Below are 22,479 nucleotides of genomic sequence, written 5' to 3' on the forward strand. Positions count from 1 at the left end.
GAACTAAGTTTTCCAATCAATGGAGGCTCTGTTGTCTTGTTGGCATTGTCCATGGACACTAACAGAGAACTAGGGACAACCCTGGAGCTGCACAAGAACCCACTCACTCCTGAACTATGCCCAGAGGGGCTCCAATCAAGGTGAAGGTCACAAACCCATGGCCTCCAGAACCTAAACACATTTCTAGTAAGATATGATCTGTTATTTGGTTCAAATTGTTGATATACATCATGTTCAAGTCTTCCATGTTTCCATGGACGCCACTGGACACCATGCTCACCCGGAAAGGATCAACTCCCAAAGCAAATGGCAGACTGATTGAACACAACAGCAAAGTATGAAAATTAATTGAGATATTTAATAGACAGTGCAAACCATAATTTCATTTGGATATAAATGTATGCACATGTTTCCAATGAATTATCTATCAGTTATCACAAACAGCAACAAGGACCTTAGAGCTATGTTAGAAAAATGTGTAGCTAGAGTTTAACTCTAATAATCTCACTTGCTCTCAAGAGAACACCATCCATCTCAAATCAGTGTCACAAACTACAAAAGACCAGGGGAGTGGGAGTGAAGGGTGGGTCAGAGTGGTAAACACAGGGGCCAGTGCACAGATGATGGACAAAAATACAGCTCTTGAGGAAACCAAAATCAGGCGTATTATTACAGCTAAGGACAATGAAAAGCCTATGGCTTTTAAAAAACGACTTTTCTGCCAGTACAAGTCTTACAAAGAGATGTGCGACAAGTCAACTGACTTAAAAAGGACAGAGGCTACATTTTCAGATTATTTCAACTGCAAATGGTCGACCCTTTCCACTGAGGTTCAGCAGTGGAGTTAGCATAGTCCAGAAGCTCAATGTTGGATTTGCAAATACAGTTTATTTTACAGAAATTCAACATTATAAACAGCAGGCACCCCCCCTGCCCTCCCCCTCCCCCCGTCCCATTGGGTGCAGACCATGCTATGCAGAGTGAGCAGTGATGCAGCCCTACTGCTTTGGAGGAAGATTCAAGAGTGATGGAATCTGACTACACCACGTCCTGCCTGCCCTGCACACACACACATGGCTGCCTACTGTGCAGGCCACCAGAGTCTGTCTGGGCCCAGCTCACACTGGACCAGTTAAATGGATCCAGCCCAGTTCTCCAATTCCTTCATGTCCTCATCTTCCTCTTCCTTCTTCTTGGCTGTATAAAGACAGAAAAAACTGTTTAGGGGGGCCGGTTGCAGTGCTCCCACCCCATTCTGGTTGCGTGCCAAGGGCTGTGTTACATGGTGTCTACAGCCCTGCCCTCGCAGCCAACCTCATCAGGCTATCAGTAGACTGCTTTCTGTGCCTAAAAGCTGCAACATAAAACTCCAGATAACCAGTCACATGTCCCAGCACTTCCCTCCACCCCATGAGGGCCAGACAAAACAGGGATTCCATATTGACAGCCTGTCAGGATTCAGGCAAGGCCTCAGTTCCAGAGTATCCATAGTTGGGGAGAGGGGGAAGAACCCCAGGTGGGTTGCTGGACAGTGTTTGCCTCCCCTTTGCCAGAACATGCCCCAGCAGCTGACTCAACTCAAGGAGCCTCCTTGATATGTGGGACAGTGAGGTAACTATCGTCTGATCACACTCTGCTCCCTGGGCTCTTTCTCCCAGCCAAATCAAACTGTTTTACCTTTTCTAGAAGTTGTGTGTAGAATACTTCCACCCAAGGGTGAATAATGAAGGAGGGAAGGGGGAAAAGGAACAGGCAGAAGGAAATTAAAGTTTTAAAGAACAATGTTTCTAAAAAAGCCAAAGCTGTTTCCTTCCCACAGTGGCTGCGTCTGAGGTCTCAGGCTTTAGTAAGTGCGCACAGCACAGGATACTAGACAGGGAATAAAACCGCTTCTGTAATTAAATTCTCACACCTTCTCCCAGTGCCTAGAATTTTTTCTTGTTTGGTGACACAGAGAAAATCATTCTGGAATAGTGGTTCTCCACTGGGAGTAATCTTCCCTACCTCCTAGGGGACATATGGCAATATATGGAGACATTTTGGTTGTCAAAACTTGGTGGGGGGCTGTTAATGGCATCTAGTGGGTAGAGGTCCCAGGTGCTACTAAACATCCACAGTGCACAGGACATGCACCCCCACAACTCCCACCCAAAGAATTATTTGACTGTCCATAGTGTGGAGGTTAAAAAACATTGTTTTAGAGAGAAACTAGGAAAGAACAGGTAATAATGTTCCTGGCAGTCACAACAGATCCTACCTGGTTTTCAACCCCAGGCAAACTCAAGACCCAAACTTAGTCCCACCAACCACAAGATCACCCACCACATGGCATCATGGGTGTTTCATGACTCTAGATAAGAAGTACTCACTGGGTTTTGATGGTAGGGATATAGAGGGGACATTTGGTAGAGGGACTGTTTCAGGTCCACTGATTTCCAGCAAATTCTTGTCTAGTTCCTCCTGTTCTAGTTCTTCTAATTCGGCCATGAGTTCATCCTGGTAAAAGGAAACATACCCTGGAAATCCCAGCCTCTGAAGCAGTACCTCTTACCCCATGGCTCAGGGGACACACACACACCTTCTGGGAAGGTCAGAGGGGAGATGAACTCCAAATCCATACTCTGTGACTCAAACATCAACATATTAAACATGCTTTTACTCGTGAACATAACACACTATCAAGAAATTACTGATGTCTATGTCTGGTGTCCTGCAAGAGGCGTGAGCATCTTGAGAAAAAGGATTGTACCTTCTCATTCCTATTTCTTTATCTCAGAAATGGGCACACAGAGTAAAAGTTCAAGAATGTTTGCTGAATTGAAATTAACTTGCCTAGTCCATCGATCTCCAGCTTGAAAGAATGAAAGCCCCAGTGCTGGGAGCCAACAATAAGAGCTACAGGCTGTTTTCTGAGTTACATAGTAGGAATCAGATAGCACACAGAATTAGTTTCAGTGAAGAGTCTGACCTTCAGTGGACTCAAATCTAAGGCAGAATAAAGTACTTAACAGGGCCTCTTACTGTATTTTAAAAACCTAAGAGATTCAAGGTCACAACTGCTACAGCAGAAATTGTAGGTGGTCAAGTTCCAGATGGATTGCTCATGGGTCATATGTAAAAGCTCCTTCATTGACTTTACCTTTATTTTATATTGGAGTTGTCTATTCTGCAAACTTCTCCAGGGTCACCTCAGCTTCCCCAACTCTGAGCCCAGGGACCACCACAGAAAGATGCATGGTAACTACTTGTTTGAACCAATTACTGACCTGAAGCCTGCTGAAGTTAACTCCACCTGAGCTTCTACCCAAAAGAGTGAAAGCATCCCTCAAACTCTAGAATTAGGGAGGGTTAATACCATGCTCTGTGTCCAGGTGTCTGGGAGGTGAGAACCAGTAATCTGCAAACCACGTACCCCTGAGCCTTCAGCAATAAATCAAAGAACAGCCCAGGCATCAACTGTAAAGCCTGTGTAATCTGCAGGAAACCACTCACCTCATCAAACTCTTCTCCAAACCCTACAGGTTTTGAAATAGCTGTTGAAATCTCCTCTGCAAGTTCTTGCTGATCAGCAATATCCTGCATTAACTCATCAACTTTATCGATGTCCCTGTAAACAAAATGACAGTCTATGTATAAGTTCTTTGAGTCAGGAGCAGAAATCCTGCTCCACACAATGTGTTTCCCAACCCCATCCCCTACAACTACTCCCTGTGAGGAATTACTTTCTCTTTATTGTCTTCTTCCTCCCCTTTAAAATAGAGAATCACAGAATCCAGATGTTGGAAGTGTTCTTACACATGACATAGTCCAACACCCTAAGGAAATAAGGCTTAGCAAAGTTAGGTTGCCACAGTCATGGTCTCTCATGCAAGCTGGTAAATGTGTCAGATGAGACCATGGGACTTAAACTGAGGGGCCAGTAGCTCTTCTTCAAGCTCAACAGCAATTCTGCACAGGGGCAGATGAAATCACACATCATAAAATACAGCCATGCCACTTGACAGGCCCTTCCTATCTACTCAAAGCCACGCATGGCTCCTCTACTAGGCTACAAAGGAAAGCCAAACATGTAAAATTATTTTCTATACACTGTCAATCACATAAACATACAATTAATCAGTATAACAGATACACATATACTTCAAAGCATGCACAGCATTTACTAAGATGTGCTCTATGTTAAGCATCCTGGAGAACATAGAAGTGAAGCTGAGATGGACTTCATCCAGGAAGCTCAGTCCAATGTACATCCACCCTTGGATAATTCCTCACTTACTGAAAGGCTACTTTTACTGGAACCCCACATTTCTAGAGCAAGGATTGGCAAACTTTCTCTGTAAAGAGCCAAAAAGTAAATATTTTAGAATTAGTGGGCCATACCTATCGCTGTTGAAAATAGTCAACCCTGTTGTATAGCACAAAAGCAGCCATAAAAAATATGTAAGTTAATGGGTACAACTGTGTTTCAATAAAATTTTATTTACAACAATAGGCGGCAGGCCCACAGGCTGCATTTTGACAACCCGTTCTACAGCATAGCTAGTACCTAAAAGGAAGTAAAAAAGGAACTCCAAGCATCCTCAAATATATGCTGCCAAATCCAATCACTAAAATAGATGCAGAATTTTGCTCATTTGGAGCCTAGTGCTAACCCTGGCCTTTAATTACAACTGCAACAAGTCAGTTATCTAATTCCTTATGTCACTGTATATGAGAAGTAGCTACATAAAGGAAGGACTCTTGAGGTCAAGAACACTGTCAATACGACGGCCAAAGCTCTAGAGCAAGAAGGGAAGCAGAAAATTCCATCAAAAGCTCTAAGAACAGAGAGAAAGTCCTGGGATGTACAATGCTTTTCAGGGCCTCTGACAACATCAGACAGAAGTCATAGGCATTCATTCTAATCCTAGTTCTATCCAAGTTCATAATAAAACCCAGGACAAGTCACCTCTGCTCTCTGGGACAGCTTCCCCATCTTGATAATCAGAGGCATGGGTGAGGACTTTCTGAGGACCTTTCCAGCCTGAAAACTCTAGGCTCATCACAATAACCCTGAATTACTGAGAAAATACTGTTTGACTCCATGAGATCAGCTTCTGAAGGCAGCAGGGTACATAACCCATTTTAGAAGAATTTCCAAAAAGAATACAAATTAGACTCAGGTGTTTGAATGGATAAGTCAAGGCACCTGGGCAGCCTTGCCCAGGTGTCACCCTCCACCAGTGGGTGGTCACGTACATGTTGTCATGGGCAGCCTTCATGGCCTTGGCAGCATAGCCCATGTTCTTGAGCACCTCGGTGTTGGTGTTGGCATTCTCCAGGGCCTCTCGCTGGAACTCAATGGTTGATAATGTGCCATCGATTTGTGCCAGCTGCTTTTCATACCTCTTCTTGCGCTTCAGTGCCTGCAAGGCCGCTGCATGGGGAGAAAACAGGGCTTCAGAGAACTGGGTAATGTTCTAGAGTTCACTTGAGTTTTCTCTCTAATTGTAATGGATGCACCTTAGTTGTTACTTCTACTGTAACAGAGGGTTAACAATCTCTTCTACACGAGCACATTCAATTTCCTAAGAGAATGGTACAAAATTCACATACTTCAAAATGCAGTCAAGGACACAAAAAAAAAGCATGGAGAGACACCTTGACAAAGAATGTGCTTTGAGGTCAAACTACCTTAGGTTCAAACCCCAGCTCACAGACTTAGGTGAGCTACTTAGCTTTCCTAGGTCCATTATGAGAAATAAATGAATAATATATAATATATGTAAAGTAAACACCTAGCAAAACATTAAACAGTAGATGACCAAAACACAGCAGCTCTAATTATTATAAAGCAGTATTAAAGTATCATTTTACGCCAACTAAATTATCAAACTAATAGATGACTATACCAAATACTGGATCAGCTGGGGTTAAATTGCTATCTCACACACAGCAAACAACTACAGATTGTTATAATGCTACTGGAAAGTAACATGACAACACATAGCAACAGCTATAATGACATTCCTGCCCTCACCCAGTAATTTCCTTCTAGAAATGTATTCAACAAAACAAAAACCCCATGTCTGAAGATGGTTACTACAGAATTCTCTATCATAGAAAATATAACACAACTAAAATAAAGACAGAACTACCTGCGAGGGACAAACCTTGAGTCTGACCATTTGGCCAAGTCAATGTAATCACCTATCTCAGCCTCCTGGTGTGCTAAGGCTGTACAGATAGAGACCATCTTGTTTTCAGGGCCAGTCAGAGCAAGCAGTTACACCAAGGAGAATTTGTGGCAGAGTAGGGGCCAAAACCCCATCTCCTGACTTCAAAATCCAGGCTTCCCTCCCTTACTGTCTCAACTCTCCTCTTGATACCAATAAGTATCTTTAGCAACATCTTAGATGAGCAATAAAGCCAGGAAGGAGGCTCAGCACACACTCAAGCAGAAGGAACACATAGGTCAGGGAAGCTGCCCAGCCCTGGCCTTAGCCTGTAGAGTACAAGCTTGACAGACGAACATACACATATATGCACCCGTGAACACATGCTCCCCCATGTCCCTCAGCTCCAGACAAGAGCCACCTCCTGCAGACTGTAGGCCACAGTCAACCACCTCCCCCATCCGGCTGTGGTTTCTCCTTATGTCACGTGGAGAGGTCCTATGCTCTTTCCACTCACGCTCCCTGTTAGCCTAGGATTGCATCCTGAGAACCATTTGCAGAAAGGAAAATGGCCTTGGCCTGCACGTAAGCAGTCCATAGTTCCTCCAAAGCAGCAGATAAAACAACCAAGAAAATTCTTCCAGCCAAAGAACAAATCAGGCTAAGAAGAAACTGCAAAATTTCTGAAGAACAATGAATGTCACTCATTAAAAGCTGAAAAGCCATTCAACTTGCTATCTATCTCCTTGATTCAGGTGTGGCTAGCCAGAGTGGCTCTATGACTACAGGAAATCCAACCTGCAGTCACACCCAGGAGTTTCCAAAAACTTACTGAGCACTTTCACCTTCTACTAGCACCAAGTCATACATGCTACGTTAAGTATCTCACAACAGTAATCCTTTAAGGTACAGATGACTACCTTTTTTAGCACATGAGGAAAATGAGGTTCAGAACCTGAACCTGTAACATGACCTGAACATGTAACTCAGAACTCAGGTCACCAGGTGTAAGTGGCAGAGGGGATTAAGGATTAAGGCATGTGTGGAATTCCAAAGGTCATGCCCGGTCATTCTAACCGTTGTGCTTTTCACTTACTGTAAAAGGCAGGATCCTGCCTTGGAGGGGTAATCCAGTTCAGCAAGGAGTGTCAAGGGAACACAGAAGAGAGAGTGCAAATCCAACCAGGTCATTCCTTTGCTTAGAAGCCCTGAACAGCAACCTCTGCCCAGAGCACAAAGCCTCCACGTGGTTTCATGTGGCCTGCAGTCCTGAAAGAGCCAAGGGACTGGAATTCTCACCACCAGACAGGTTCCAGGAGCCCCTAGCATCAGGTCTGAATCCCTTAGCATTGACCATCATGACAGAGGGAAGACATGCTGGGAGAGTCCTGGTATATAAGCGCTAAATGCCTGGGGCTGCTTCCTCCTAACTACCTTGGTGCTGTGTTGCCAGACACACCCTAATTAGCAAGTGATTCTCAAGCCTTCTCAGGCCAGTGTCCCACAGATGCCCTTTGCCATTTCTACCTCAGCTGTCCCCATGACCCATGCCATTGCCCAGCCTATAACAACTGGTCTACCAGTCAAGATTCAGTGAGGCATTCTGAGCGCTTGCTGCTTGGTAAGCAAGCAAGGTGGCTGTGGGAGTCACATCCACATCTTCATTTAATCTTATTGTACCCAGTGGCAGGGATCCCAGATTTATAACAAGGACACTAGGGATCAGAAAGGTAAAGTGGCTCATCCAAGTCACCCTGTTACGTTGGGGAGGGGAGGGCTCAATCACTGCTCTGTGTAAACCCCCAGGCCTCTGCTCTTCTCACATAGGCTCAGAATGATGGCAAGTGACACTGGCACAGTTCTCAAGAATGAACAGTGAGATGACTCATCTGCCTTGCCTTTCAGTGTTCAGTGTATAGTGCAAACCTTGGCTTTATAGTCAGGTACATTCTGATTTTTTAAACCAAATTTATTATTTCCCTATTTACACCATAGATTCTAAACTTTTCCCCTAATACATTTTCAACTGGAAATGATTCATTGTATGCCAATCTTAAGAACTCTCTGATCTCTACTGTACTTCTAAAATCCTCCAAGCAATGAATGATCCAAATGCCAAATATGCCCGGGAGGTAAACAAGAGTGTCCCCATGAATGAAATAATGTTTATATTATTCATCTTTATAGACCAACTTCTAACACAATGATTGGTACACAGTAAGTGCTTAATATTAAACTGAATCTCCAATTTCGTCTGTTAAGTTTTTCATATATTCTATATATTCTATGCAGGGTTCTTCATGTGGGGTGTACCCGTATTTTATCTCCTGTGTACCTCTGACTCAAAAAAGAAATGATAATGTCTCATTGAAACACCAGCTAAAACAATCATTTGGCAGGATTCTTTCCTCCTGTACAAGCCTGCCTTAGCCATAAGGTATGCCCTCTCTGAGACTAGAAAAAGGTCCTAAGCAAACAGCCTGGCCCTGGAGGGCTCCCGGTCCTGCCTGCAGGGTTCACACAATCTCTTCCCCTCCATGCAGTGAGCTCTCTAGGATGGTGTCTGGCAAGGACACTTTGATTCGCTTACCTCAGTTTAACTACTGTGTGTATTTCTCAACTCCAAGGAAAGGGTATACAGTTAATTTACCTCCCCATACGTGGTTCATGAGTAAAGTAACCTTGAAATTAAACATGGGGGAGTATTTGGGCTGTAAGAATATGTGTAAACAGAAATACAGCACTTGAACCACTCTGTACCTTACAATAAGTGCTAAAGTATAACTTTAGTAAAGTGGTAAAGTTTACACAGTGTAAACACAGTGGTGAAGTATAACTTAGGGCAAACTAAATAAGTAGTGTCACTCTTCATGTATATTGTTACACTTAAATTAAAACATCCTCCATCCCAACCTTATTTCTGACCACAGAAATTTACTTCCATATGTAACTGAAGTCTAAAGGGCCATACCCAATGTTTTACATAAATACATGCCGGCTGTCAAAGTGTCTTGCTTTATCTATACTTCAAATTCCTGGTGGTTGGGTTAAAAAAACATGTACTGTGTTCTCATCACAAGGAAAAAAACTGTAATTATGTGAGGTGATAGATGTTAACTAAACTTACTGTGGTGATCATTTCACAATATACACATATATCAAATCATTATGTTATATACCTAAAACTAATACAAGGTTGTATGTTAATTGTACCTCAATAAAACTGGAAAAAATGCAAAAAAGAAAAGAAAAACAAGTCCTGGGTTAACAAGGAGTTCATCTAAACTAAGTAAATATTCCAAGAAGAGGTGTCCAAAGAAACTTACTTTCTGCCAAAGACCCCCCAGTATCATTCATAAACACAATGACTTCAACAACTGAAATCTAACCCAGGCCAAAAGAAGTTAAAGAGGTTGCTTTCCAATGGAAAAAAAGAAATAGTCCTTCGAATCTCCATATTTAATTATGCCTTTGCTAGTCCCAACAGAGTAATTAGAGCAGCAATTACAGAATCTAATAACCCGCTTTATTGGCCCTGAAAGCTGAAGCAAAAACAACTCCAACCATGTTGAAATAAACATTGGTCTCCAGACAGTTGCTTCATTAGATACTCTCAACAGCTATTTGAGGAGGAAAAATACAGAAGAGATACCCCAGGAGGCAGAAAGACTAGTCAAAAAGACAATTCACCTGGAACTGGAATCTCCTTCTACAAGGCATCTGTTAGTGATGGTACAGAAAGCATTTTCAGAGAACACATAAATTCAGTACAATTAGATAGGACATTCCTTTCTCCTAGACAAAGGCAGAATTGATTCTTTTTGAAGAGTTGCTGAGGGGGGAAAGTTTGGCAGCCTTGATCTGGGGGCATTCAGCAAAGAGGTCATTAGCCCAGGACATCTCAACAGATGCTAAGAAGTCATAACTGTACACTAATGATGAGTACAGAGAGATTCAGGCATTGGGAGGAGGGTCCAGTAATATCCTCTCAAAGAATGATGGTGTACAGAGTCCTTTTGAAAACTCAAGATTCTATAACTAAATTCATCTAGCAGAAGGTACAGGGCTGTGAGGATAGGGGGAGAGTACTGCTTCTTTCCCACTCTCAGCATGAACTACATACATAGCAAACACAAACACACTCCAGAGGACACTTAAACACAAATGTAACACTAAGAATTCTGAAGAACCCTCACAGACTGGTCACATAGGGATTACTGGCAGGCAGGGAGTTGACTGAAGCTGAGGAAGCCCTGCTTTGCCTGCCTCCAGCATTCATTTAGAGGCTCCCTGCTCATCACACTCAATAAACCTCAGATGTTCAGGTACCCTCAAGCCAGCAGAACCATACCTGGCCCTCAAACCACTAGTTGCTTTGCTGAGGTCACCTGTCATCTGTGCTATGTACATGGGCAAGAAAAGACCCAAAGTCAAAACAACAAAGTTAACCACCAATGTCAAAGAAGCCCATCCTCCTGCAGGGACGGTTATTAGTAAGCATCCCAGCACCACATGGCATCACATGTCCCGCCAAACCCTGATCAAGTAAGAGTTACAATTCTGGCATCAAAGCAGAGGAGGCCTGAAGGACTCTCGCAGATACTTAAGTTCAATCTGTCTCATTAAATAACTGAGAAAAAAGAATGCTCAGAAAAGGTGATACACTCTGCCAGGATCTGCAGGGAGTTAGAGGGAGAATCAGGACTAAAAGCCTGGTCTGCAGCCCCAGGCTCTTTCTACCACCTCAACTTTGTTATGTCCAAATTAAATTACTATAAATAAACCAGCAGTTCCACTGCCATAAGGAAAACAGTCTCCTAATGCTCTTTCATCCAATTTCCAAACTCTGCCCTTTGCAAACCCCATTTAAAAGCTCATGCTGACACCTGAAAGAACTGGAAAGCTACCCAATATGCTCTCCTAAGTCCCCAGTTAGAAGAAAAAGAGAGAAGAATGGAAAAGAGGTGCTAGTCTGACTGGTTCCAGATTACTTTCCCCAAATGGGTGCCGTTGATCCTGCCTACAGTTTCAGAAGACAGGGACAGGGCTGGGCTCTCATTTATCTACCTTATGTAAAGGTAACAGGAACAGCATGGAGAAACTAGACATACAAAAAGGCCTCAGAAACCAAAATGCACCTTTTAAGCCCAGAGATAGGCTGTTTTGTGTCCACTGTCAGACAGTGTCCCAGGCTCACCTGCAGAAAAGAGGGCCTCATCCTGCAAAAGCTTGGGATGCTGTCCAACACTGCTCTATTCATTCCCACAGTTTAAGAGTTCAGGCTAGAGGTGCATACAGCAGCCTCCTTCTCTGTGGTATCTTTCCCTATTCTCCTAATTTGCTCTTCGTGGCCTGGAGCTAATACACTCCATTTAGAGATGATAAAATAAGTGTACAGGACTAGGAAAGCAGACTCTGCAACCCTGCTGACTTCACCAGCAAACACACAGGATGTACAGCACTCGTTGCAAGGGAAAATTCTAGAGAGAAAGTCCCTTACCTGTTAAGGGGGCACAAAAATAAAGGAAATACGCCTCCTAATTAGATATTAACAATCTAATAGGATATCAAAATGCTCCAAAATCATTTAAAATTATGTTCTGTAAAAGCAGGTAAAAGCATAAGACACCTTCCAACAAGCTTAGGAGATGCTGGGTCACATCAAGTTACTGTGGTCATTTAGGGAGTCTAGCTGTGCAGTTGCGAGTTTAAGCTCCACTAGCAAGCAAACCCTAAGCGAATGACTTAATCTCACTAATTGTCAGATAATGATAATACCCACCTCACAGAGTTATTGTGAGGATTAAAATGAGATATGTATGTGATGCTCCTGGCACAGGGCCAGACACGCCTGCATGTTCAGTAAATGTTGGTCACTGATATTAACTACAGGACTTCTTCAAAGACCATTTTAACAGAAAAAGAACCCCTACCACCATCACCAACACCCCTGCTAAAAAAAAAAAAACTATTTAAAAACAATCTTGATTACTTTGCCAACACAAGCTTCACCATCTTTGGCCCTGGTTGATGTGTACCAGCACTGCGGCGCAGAGGAAATAGCATAAATCTTGGTGTCAGAATCCTGGTTCTGATCCTGGCCTGGGGTAAGTTATTTCATCTCCTTATCAAATGGGAAATGGAATTGATATCACTACCCCAAAGATGAATGAGAAAGATAATCTCTGGAATACTCAAAAAATGTAAGCATTTTCTCTTGCCCATTTCTTTCCCCTTCTGCCTCTTTCTCCTTGCCTGTGTCTGACATTCTTTTCAGGGATCTCTGTCTTCCTCTGTCATGCTCCTCCCCGTAGCCCAAGAAAGAGTACACAGCTGTGGCACAGTGAAGAAAAATATAATATATAACAGCAGCTAACATTTACAAGGGGCTTCTTGGGTGCCAGGCACCATGACCAGTCCTTTACATGCTCACTGGCTCCTCCCAACAACCTTAGAAGATTAAGTACTGTTATTGCTCCATTTGACAGATCAGAAAATTGAGCCTGAAAGAACTTATCACCTGCCTAAGTCATATGGTTAGGCAGTGGCAGGCCTAGGATCAATGCCAGGTTGCCTATTTTCAAAAGGCGTGCTTTTACTTCTCAGAGGAACACCTACTCTGCACCAAGCTGGCAGCTGACCTGGTTCTGCCCAAGCCTGGGGATCTGAGAGCCTCCTGTTCTCCCCACCCAGCAGAATCCACAAGCTAGCCATCTGGCACCAAGGGCATCCGGAGGCAGCTCAGTCTGCCCAGAAACTCTCCACTAATTGGTAATCCATGAGAGTAGATAGTAAAAGCTTCTAACTGAAGAAAAAAAAATTTTCTACTGGACTTTAAATTGGTTAAAAGTACATGTGATAAAATCCAACTATTTTATCAGCCCCTCTTCATTTAGATGGACAATTCTACATACTTAGGAGTTTGTAGTGAGTCTTTTTTCTCTATTTTAAAGAATAAATGTCTTCTTCCCTCATGCCTGCCCTATGTCTTCCCTAGACCACAAGATCCTCAAGGGTGGAACCTACACTTCTGTGCCCCTAACAGCACTGAGATAGAAGAAGGGAGGGAGCACCCCATAGTGCACAACTCTGCCTTGTGGTTTATTCTGAGACCAGTAGGCTCTGTGACCTTCTATCCTTTCACCCCATAATGGCCTTTAGATCTCTTCCCAAGACATAAAACAACCTTCCCTCTGTATCTGAGAAGACCCAGGGACTACAGCTCAAGAACTCAGCAGAGTTTCTCAAACTTTTATCACTTGCCCACTTTTTTTTTTTCCTGTGTTAACTCCCAGGGGAGTGCCTGGAACTTTAAAACCAAAGGGTTCAGGGCTTAAGTGATAGTGAGTCTGGGACCTCCTCTGTGACTACATCTGGAGGGATGTAACAGAGACCCAGAGTAAGCAGCTGATTGTTCCAGAGTGGGCCAGGAGAAGTGGTCTAGACCATAAGGAGGAAGAGAAAATGGCCAAGGGGAATCAGGCCCACCCACGGAACAGTTCAAAAGGCCTGTGTAACTACCTCCTCCTGTTCCTGAAAGGGCAGCTGATGGATTCCCACTGGTCTGCTGAAGCTGGGTTCAATTCGGGCCAGGAAGAGACAGTATTTCACTTTCCAGACATAGCAGGCATCCAAGGGAGTAGCTCTTGGTGATAACTTAGGGCCAGAGGACAGAACTAGGATCCCAGGAAGGAAAGTGACCTGCCCTTGGTTATTGAGGCCCTAGTCAATAACCTGTACCTGTGCTTTGGGATCTAAGGCAAGGTTCTTCCCTGTATACCAGCCAGGTCACAGAATTTCTTTTAACAGCTATCAGAGGCTGAAACTGAGCACCCATGAAACCCACAGGTATGTTTAGTTGTCCCATATCTTAATATATAAATTCGAATGTTACATATTTCACATAAAAATCCAGGTTTTTGGCTTCCTTTTGATAATGTGGATTATCTGGCAACACTGAGCCCACATTGCTGTCTCGCAACAATTCAGTGGAGTTTACTAGTTGCCATCATTTAAGAAGGGACACATACTCTCTAGTTCACTTCAGTGCCCACACTACCACCATCACACACCTGGCCGCATTACTTATTTACATGCCCTGACTGCCCTGTAACACCTGATATTAAACTTAGATCTGGAAAAAAAAAATGTTAGCAGTACCTGGGACAATCCCTTGCCTTCAGGCAATTAAGGTTATTCCCAGTTTAAAGAGACAACTAAAGTCACAAAGGTTCAACTTGTTTCAGGTGCCCTGTCCCCTGGGACAGTGCTGCTTCCACTATCCTGGGGGAGACCTGTGACTACCCAGAATCTGCAACATGGGTCCTGTGATCCTGGATCTGGCTTCTAGATCTAAATCTGTCATGACCAAAGTACGCCACTGAGCAAGAACCCTCACTTTTTAGGGCTTGAACTCCTTATCAAGGACATAGGATGGATTAGATGCTTCCTCTAAGGTCTTCCTTCAGCTCTAATATATGAACCTATATAGTTCTGAGATTTCCAGAAACTGATTAGGAGAAACACAAAAGGCTTTTTCTGATTGACCCTGTGTGATCTTGAAAATGTAATTTAATATCGATACGCTCTATTTCCTGAGTATTTCACATGATCAAGTCTTTCCTGTCCAATGAAATTAGCAGTAGTTTTTTTAACTGGTTTCACAAACTGAATCAGAAAAATCAGAGACTCCCTCTAGCCTCTGAACTCAGCTGCTCCACCTAGGTGGAGAAAGACAGCACTTAGATCCAACGTTAACCACAAACATCATTCACAAATGTCGTTCAGGGAGATGTGACTACCATTAGAATGTAAACCCAGATGCTCTCATTCTCCATTTCCTTACAGGTTCTGGCATTGCTGACCTCCTCTGAAATTCCTCTCTTCTGCCAGCCTCAAGGCATACCCTTGCCTGGCCTCCCAACCCCCACAATAATTTCTTCTTGAGCTTTTTTCCTGGATCCTTTCCCTCCTCTTCTCAATTCCTAATGGTTGGATGGAGCTCAAACCTTGATCCAGGGTCCTTTCTCTCACACTACCCTGAGCTAAAACCACTTCAGAGGCTTGTATTTTATCCCTTCATTTAATGCTCACAACAGATGAGGAGATTTAAGGCTGGAGAGATCAAGTAACTTGCTAACCTCTCAAGCTTGTGAAAAACAGGCAGAGTCAGAATTCAGTTCCACACTCCTGCTTCTAGGCAAGATAAATTGGAAGTGACTAGATTTATCCTCCCACCTAAGAGAAATGAAATGACCATTTTCAAGCCACTGGACATTGGGCAAAAAATTTTTCTGAGCAATGGGAAATAAACAAGGTGAGCCCTACAATTGCCCAAGTTTACTGCTTTCAGAAACTCCAGGCCTTAGTGCAAGGAGAGATAACCAGGGCAGAGCCTAGCAGACTTCCCTGAGTTGATGAGATAGAGCTGAGAGTCTGGAGAGACCAAATCAGCTAGAGGTCACAGGACAAAGTATGAGAAAGAAGGGAGCTGGCGGGGGAGAACAAACTCTGGAGATCTGCAGAAAGTCCCCCTCAAGCATTCAGGAAAATACTGATGAGTGCAAGTGCGTGAAGAAACTACTTAGGGACAAGGAAAGAACTGCTTGAAAGGACTGGAGAGAACAGTACCAAGTCTTAATATGGGGCTGATTAGAGTGCCTGCTCTTTGGCCATATTGGAAGACCTCACAATTCCCAGGGCTCTGGGTACAGAAGGGTCTTGACTCAGTAGTAGGGAATACCTAGCCCTAAACGAGATAAATATTGCTCTGTGGCCAGCATCATTCTAATACCAAAACCAGGCAAAGACCCCACAAAAAAAGAAAATTACAGACCAATATCCCTGATGAACATAGATGCAAAAATACTCAACAAAATATTAGCAAACCGAATTCAAAAATACATCAAAAAGATCATCCATCATGATCAAGTAGGATTTATGCCAGGGATGCAAGGATGGTACAACATTCAAAAATCCATCAACATCATCCACCACATCAACAAAAAGAAGGACAAAAACCACATGATCATCTCCATAGATGCTGAAAAAGCATTCAACAAAATTCAACATCCATTCATAATAAAAACTCTCAACAAAATGGATACAGAGGGCAAGTACCTCAACATAATAAAGGCCATATATGACACACCCACAGCCAACATCATACTTAATGGCAAGAAGCTGAAAGTTTTTCCTCTAAGATCGGGAATAAGACAAGGATGCCCACTTTCCCCACTTCTATTCAACATACTACTGGAGGTCCTAGCCAAGGCAATCAGACAACACAAAGAAATAAAAGGCATCCAGATTGACAAGGAAGAAGTTAAACTGTCCCTGTTTGCAAATGACATGATATTGAACATAAAAAACCCTAAAGAACCCACTCCAAAACTACTAGAACAAATATCTGAATTCAGCAAAGTTGCAGGATACAAAATTAATAAACAGAAATCTGTGGCATTCCTATACACTAACAATGAACTAACAGAGAGAGAAATCAGGAAAACAATTCCATTCACAATTGCATCAAAAAGAATAAAATACCTAGGAATAAACCTAACCAAGGAAGTGAAAGACCTATACCCTGAAAACTACAAGACACTCCTAAAACAGATTAAAGAAGATACCAATATATGGAAACACATCCTGTGCTCATGGATAGGAGGAATTAACATAATCAAAATGGTCATCCTGCCTAAAGCAATCTATAGATTCAATGCAATTCCTATCAAAATACCAACAGCATTCTTCAATGAACTAGAGAAAATTGTTCTAAAATTCATATGGAACCACAAAAGACCTTGAACAGCCAAAGCAATTCTGAGAAGGAAGAATAAAGCTGGGGCATTATGCTCCCCAACATCAAGCTCTACTACAAAGCCACAGAAATCAAGATAATTTGGTACTGGCACAAGAACAGACCCATAGACAAATGGAACAGACTAGAGAGCCCTGATATAAACCCAACCATATATGGTCAATTAATATATGATAAAGGAGCCATGGATATACAATGAGGAAATGACAGCCTCTTCAACAGCTGGTGTTGGCAGAACTGGACAGCTACATGCAAGAGAATGAAACTGGATTATTGTTTAACCCCATACACAAAAGTAAACTCAAAATGGATCAAAGACTTGAATGTAAGTCATTAAACTGTGAAACTCTTAGAAGACAACAGAAGCAAACATCTCCTGAATATAAGCATGAGCAACTTCTTCCTGAACACATCTCCTCAAGAAAGGGAAACAAAAGCAAAAATCAACTCATTGGACTACATCAAACGAAAAAGTTTCTGTACAGCAAAGGACACCATCAACAGAACAAAAAGGCATCCTACAGTATGGGAGAATATATTTGTAAATGACATATCTGACAAGGGGTTAACATCTAAAATATATAAAGAACTTACACGCCTCAACACCCAAAAAGCAAATAACCCAATTAAAAAATAGGCAGAGGATATGAAGAGACAGTTCTCCAAAGAAGAAATTGAGATGGCCAACAGACACATGAGAAGATGCTCATCATCACTAATCATCAGGGGAATGCAAATTAAAACCATAATGAGATATCACCTCACACCAGTAAGGATGGCCAGCATCGAAAAGACTAAGAACAACAAATGCTGGCGAGGATGCGGAGAAAGGGGAACCCTCCTACACTGCTGGTGGGAATGTAAGCTAGTTCAACCATTGTGGAAAGCAATACGGAGGTTCCTCAAAAAACTAAAAATAGAAAAACCATTTGACCCAGGAATCCCACTCCTTGGAATTTACCCAAAGAATACAACCTCTCATATTCAAAAAGACATATGCACCCCTATGTTTATCACAGCACTTTTTACAACAGCCAAGATATGGAAGCAACCTAAGTGTCTGTCAGTAGATGAATAGATAAAGTAGATGTGGTATATATACACAATGGAATACTATTTATCCATAAGAAAGAAACAAATTCTATCACTTACAACAACATGGATGGAGCTGGAGGACATTATGCTCAGTGAAATAAGCCAGGTGGAGAAAGACAAATGCCAAATGATTTCCCTAATTTGTGGAGTATAACAATGAAGCAAAACTGAAGGAACAAAATAGCAGCAGACTCCCAGACTCCAAGAATGAACTAGTGGTTACCAAATGGGAGGGGTGTGGGAGGGCAGGTGGGAAGGGAGGGAGAAGGGGACTGAGGAGCATTATGTTTAGTACACATGGTGTGAGGGATCACGGGGAGAACAGTGTAGCACAGAGAAGGGACATAGTGGATCTGTGGCATCTTACTACACTGATGGACAGTGACTGCATTGGGGTATGGGTGGGGACTTGATAATATGGGTAAATGTAGTAACCACATTGTTTTTTCATGTGAAACCTTCATAAGGATGTATATCAATCATACCTTAATAAAAAAAGATGAAAAAAAAAAAAAGAATGGATGATACTGACACACACACAAAAATATTGCTCTGTGCCTACCTAACAAATCTTAAAAGCAAGACTCAAAAGGAAAAAATGTTACCAAGGAAATTAACCATGCCCAAACAAAATTTTTTAAATTATTAAAGTATCACTGATATACAATCTTATGATGGTTTAGATATGCAACACAGTGGTTCAACTTTCACCCTTATTATCAAGACCTCACCCCCTCCATTGCAGTCACTGACTATCAGCATAGTAGGATGTTATAGAGTCATTATTTGTACTCTCTGAACTGTACTACGATCCCAGTGACCTAATATATTATGGTTGTGAATTATAGTGCCCCTTAAAACCCTTCTCCCTGCCCCCACCCTTCCCAACCCCTCCCTTTTGGTAACCATTAGTCCCTTCTCAGTGTCTGAGTCTACTGTGTTTTTCGTTCCTTCTGTTTTTTTTTTTATACTCCACAAATGAGTGAAATCATTTGGTATTTGTCTTTCTCTGCTGACTTATATATCACTGAGCATAATACCCTCTAGATCCATCCATGTTGTTGCAAATGACAGGATTTCTTTTCTTTTTATGGCGAATAATATTCCATTGTGTATATGTACCACATCTTCTTTATCCATTCATCTAGTGATGGACATTTAGGTTGCTTCCATATCTTGGCTACTGTATATACCCAAACAAAGTTTAAGAATATTTATAGGAATACAGAAATATCCTATATCCAGCAAGGTAAAATTTACAACATTTGACATCTAATCAAAAGTACCATGCAAAAAAGAGGATGAATACTACCCATAATTTGGAGAGAAATCAATCAATTCCAAGTAACCCAAAATTAACACAAATGTCAGAGTTAGTAAACACTAAAGTTAAGGAGATACATGGAAAAAAATTTTTTAAGAGATCTGAATTGAGCTTGTAGATGTTAAAATTATTATGTGAGATTAACAGCAGATTAGACATTGTAGAAGGAAAGATTTGAAGACATCGCAGTAGAAACTATCCAAAATTAGAGAAAAAAGAATTGAAAAAATGAACAGAGCAACAATGAGCTGTGGGATAACTCCAAGCAGTCTATGTAAATATACTTGGAGTCCCCAAAGGAGAGGGGTAGATGAAAAGGTATTTTAAGAGATAATGGCCAACATTTTCCCAACTTGATAAGAACTTTTTATAAACCCACAAATCCAGCAGCTCAACAAACCTTCAGCATAAAAAACATGAAGAAAACTACACCAAAGCACATCATAATAAAACTGCACAAAACCAATGGTAAAAGAAAACCATAAAAGCAGTCAAGGGCAAAAAAAAATGTACATTACATACAGAGCATAAAGAGAAGAAAGACAGAGATTTCTTGTAGGAAACAATGCTAGCAAGAAGACAGTGAAGCACTATTTTTAAAGTAAGTACCAAAGGAAAAAAAACCTGTCAACCTAGAATTCTAAACCCAGTGAAACCTTTTAAAAACAAAGGTAAAAATGAGTTCTGCACAGTGGTATAGAGGGCATGTCAAAGTGTGGGCAAAGGGTCTGTTTGTTTCTACGCAGAAGATCAAGGCCTAGCTTGGATACCCAGAAAATGAACTAAGATACGATATGAGGAGAAGCTTCCGGCATCAGCACTCTCTGGAGGACTCGTGCCGGGGGATGATCATCAAAAAGCCTCCACAGGGATCCGGACGATGCTGCGGTTGTGGCTGCATCCAGCCCACCGTCTCCTGGACTTGCCATAAGAAGGAGGAGGGAGATGTCTAGGCTGGCATGTGCATACAGTGAGACAACGAATTTGACTGGATCTGTACTGTTGGAACTCAACCAGGAGTTGGGAGGGGTGCAAGTTGTAGCACCCCAAAATCTCATGACTATAGACTATCTATGGTTAAAAGAACATATGGGATGTGAACAGATCCCAGAAATGGGCTGCTTTAATTTGTCTGATGGTTCAAGTACAGTTGGAAAATATCCATCATATCATAGATAAATTTTCACAAATGCCTAGGGTGCCTAAATGGTTTTCTTGGCTTCACTGGAGATGGCTGGTAATTATAGATTTGCTTTGTTTATGTCACCGTATTCCTATTATGTTAATATGTGTGTGCAAATTAGTTAGTAGTTTAAAACCTATACATACTTAAGGTACTATACAAGAAGATATGTCAAAGAAATAATCAATCCTCCCAAGTTTCCTTCATATGCTACATCTATAGCTTTTCTTCTTCCTTCCTAATTACAAACCTTAAATAGAATTCGTGCCTCATATCGAATTTACCGAGTATCATAATTTCTCCAGGTGGTAAAGATACCTCGAGACAAGTGCTGGGTATAGAAGCCACAGGGCATAAATCTGCAAAGAAGTAAAAAGCTAACCTTTGCAAACAATATAGCTTCTCTCTCACTTACCAACTTTACATTTCCCTGTATGGCCCCGGAAGATGACTGGTTAGCCAGAGACGGGTAAGATTCCTCAAGGGAGGAACAACCTAAGACAGGCACAGTCGCAGGGGGGCCATCAGGTGAGAATTTGGGGATCAACAGAGGTGAGGCTCAGAACCTCACCCCCCCTGCTTTGAGAGAAATCTTCTGCATCCGTGGATGTCTTGCTGCCCTTGTCTAGCCTGGATTAATACTTAGTCCATAGGCACACACCTGATCATCTGATCATCTACATTTGCCTTCTTACAGCACTAAACTATGTTTTCTACCTTTATCTTGCATCTACCTACCACTTCAGCATTTTATTAAAAATAAAAATAATAATAATAATAGGAGAAATGTGGGATCAACATATAAATCAAGTACAAAAATCAAATGAATATTCATATTTGACCTGATGGTTTATAGGTCATATTGCATGATCAAAACCGAAAGTTTCTGTGATGAATGCCCTTGTACTGTTCACCATGTAAGAATTTATTCACTCTGTAAGAATTCGTTCACCATGTAAGAACTTGTTCGTTATGCTTCAGAAGATTGGAGACTGACGAGAATTAGGCTTGAGATGGATTAATGATTGTACATTGAGCATTGACCCCCCTATACTGAATTTTATTGTTGTTAACAACCATTTGATCAATAAATATGAGAGATGCCCTCTCAAAAAAAAAAAAACAAAAAAAAAAACAAAGGTAAAATAAAGACTTTGCTGGACAAAGAAAAGATGAAAGAATGCATCACCAGCAGACCCACACTATATTTAAAGAAATCCTTTAGGGAAAAGGAAAATGGTATTAGATAAAAATAGAGCTCTAGAGAGAGGTATGAGGAGCACCAGAAAGGATAAATACATGGGTAAAGATATAAATTTTTAAAATTATTTAAACAAAATAAAAAACTATTTAAACAAACAAAAAAATAATATATGTGGGGTTTTATAACATATGTAAAAACAAAACATATGATGATACTAGGACATAAGCCAGGAGAAGATAATTGAAAAATGAGAGTGTAATTTTTAAGGTTCATATACTACACGAGATGGTAATGTCACTTGAAAGTGGATCACACTAAATTAAAGATGTATATTATAAAACCGTAAAGTAAACATTAAAATAACAAACAGTTATAGCTAGTAAGCCAAATCATAAAATTACTCAATCCAAAAGAAGGTAGAAAAAGAGAAAAAAATGTGACAGATGAGACAAATTTATAGTAAGAGCAGGATGACAGATTTAAACCTAGGGGACTTTCTGCAGATCTCCAGAGTTTGTTCTCCCCTGCCAGCTCTCTTCTTTCTCATACTTTGTTCTGTGACCTGTCCTATGTCCTGGTTTAAATGTACTTTCACATCAAATGTAACTTTCTGAACACCTCAGTAAGAAAGCAGAGATTGTTGGTTGGATAACAAAAGATCCAACTCTATGCTACCCATGAGAAACACAATTCAAAGAC

General features: G+C 41.6%; 1 protein-coding gene across 1 annotated transcript in view; it reads right to left on the reverse strand.

Moving 5' to 3' along the window:
* Positions 1-338: 338 nt before the first annotated feature.
* The window catches only part of CHMP4B (charged multivesicular body protein 4B), a 46,853-nt gene continuing 24,712 nt past the window's right edge, over positions 339-22,479 (reverse strand). Inside the window, exons 2-5 of the mRNA XM_017666863.3 lie at positions 5,239-5,416; positions 3,493-3,607; positions 2,370-2,496; positions 339-1,197 (exon numbers count right to left, since the gene is read on the reverse strand). Of these exons, the coding sequence (XP_017522352.1) occupies positions 1,133-1,197; positions 2,370-2,496; positions 3,493-3,607; positions 5,239-5,416 (485 nt within the window). The 3' untranslated portion in view covers positions 339-1,132. The remainder of the gene's footprint in view (positions 1,198-2,369; positions 2,497-3,492; positions 3,608-5,238; positions 5,417-22,479) is intronic.

The sequence above is a fragment of the Manis javanica genome, chromosome 5, assembly GCF_040802235.1.
Source record: "Manis javanica isolate MJ-LG chromosome 5, MJ_LKY, whole genome shotgun sequence".
In the NCBI taxonomy this organism is placed as follows: domain Eukaryota; kingdom Metazoa; phylum Chordata; class Mammalia; order Pholidota; family Manidae; genus Manis; species Manis javanica.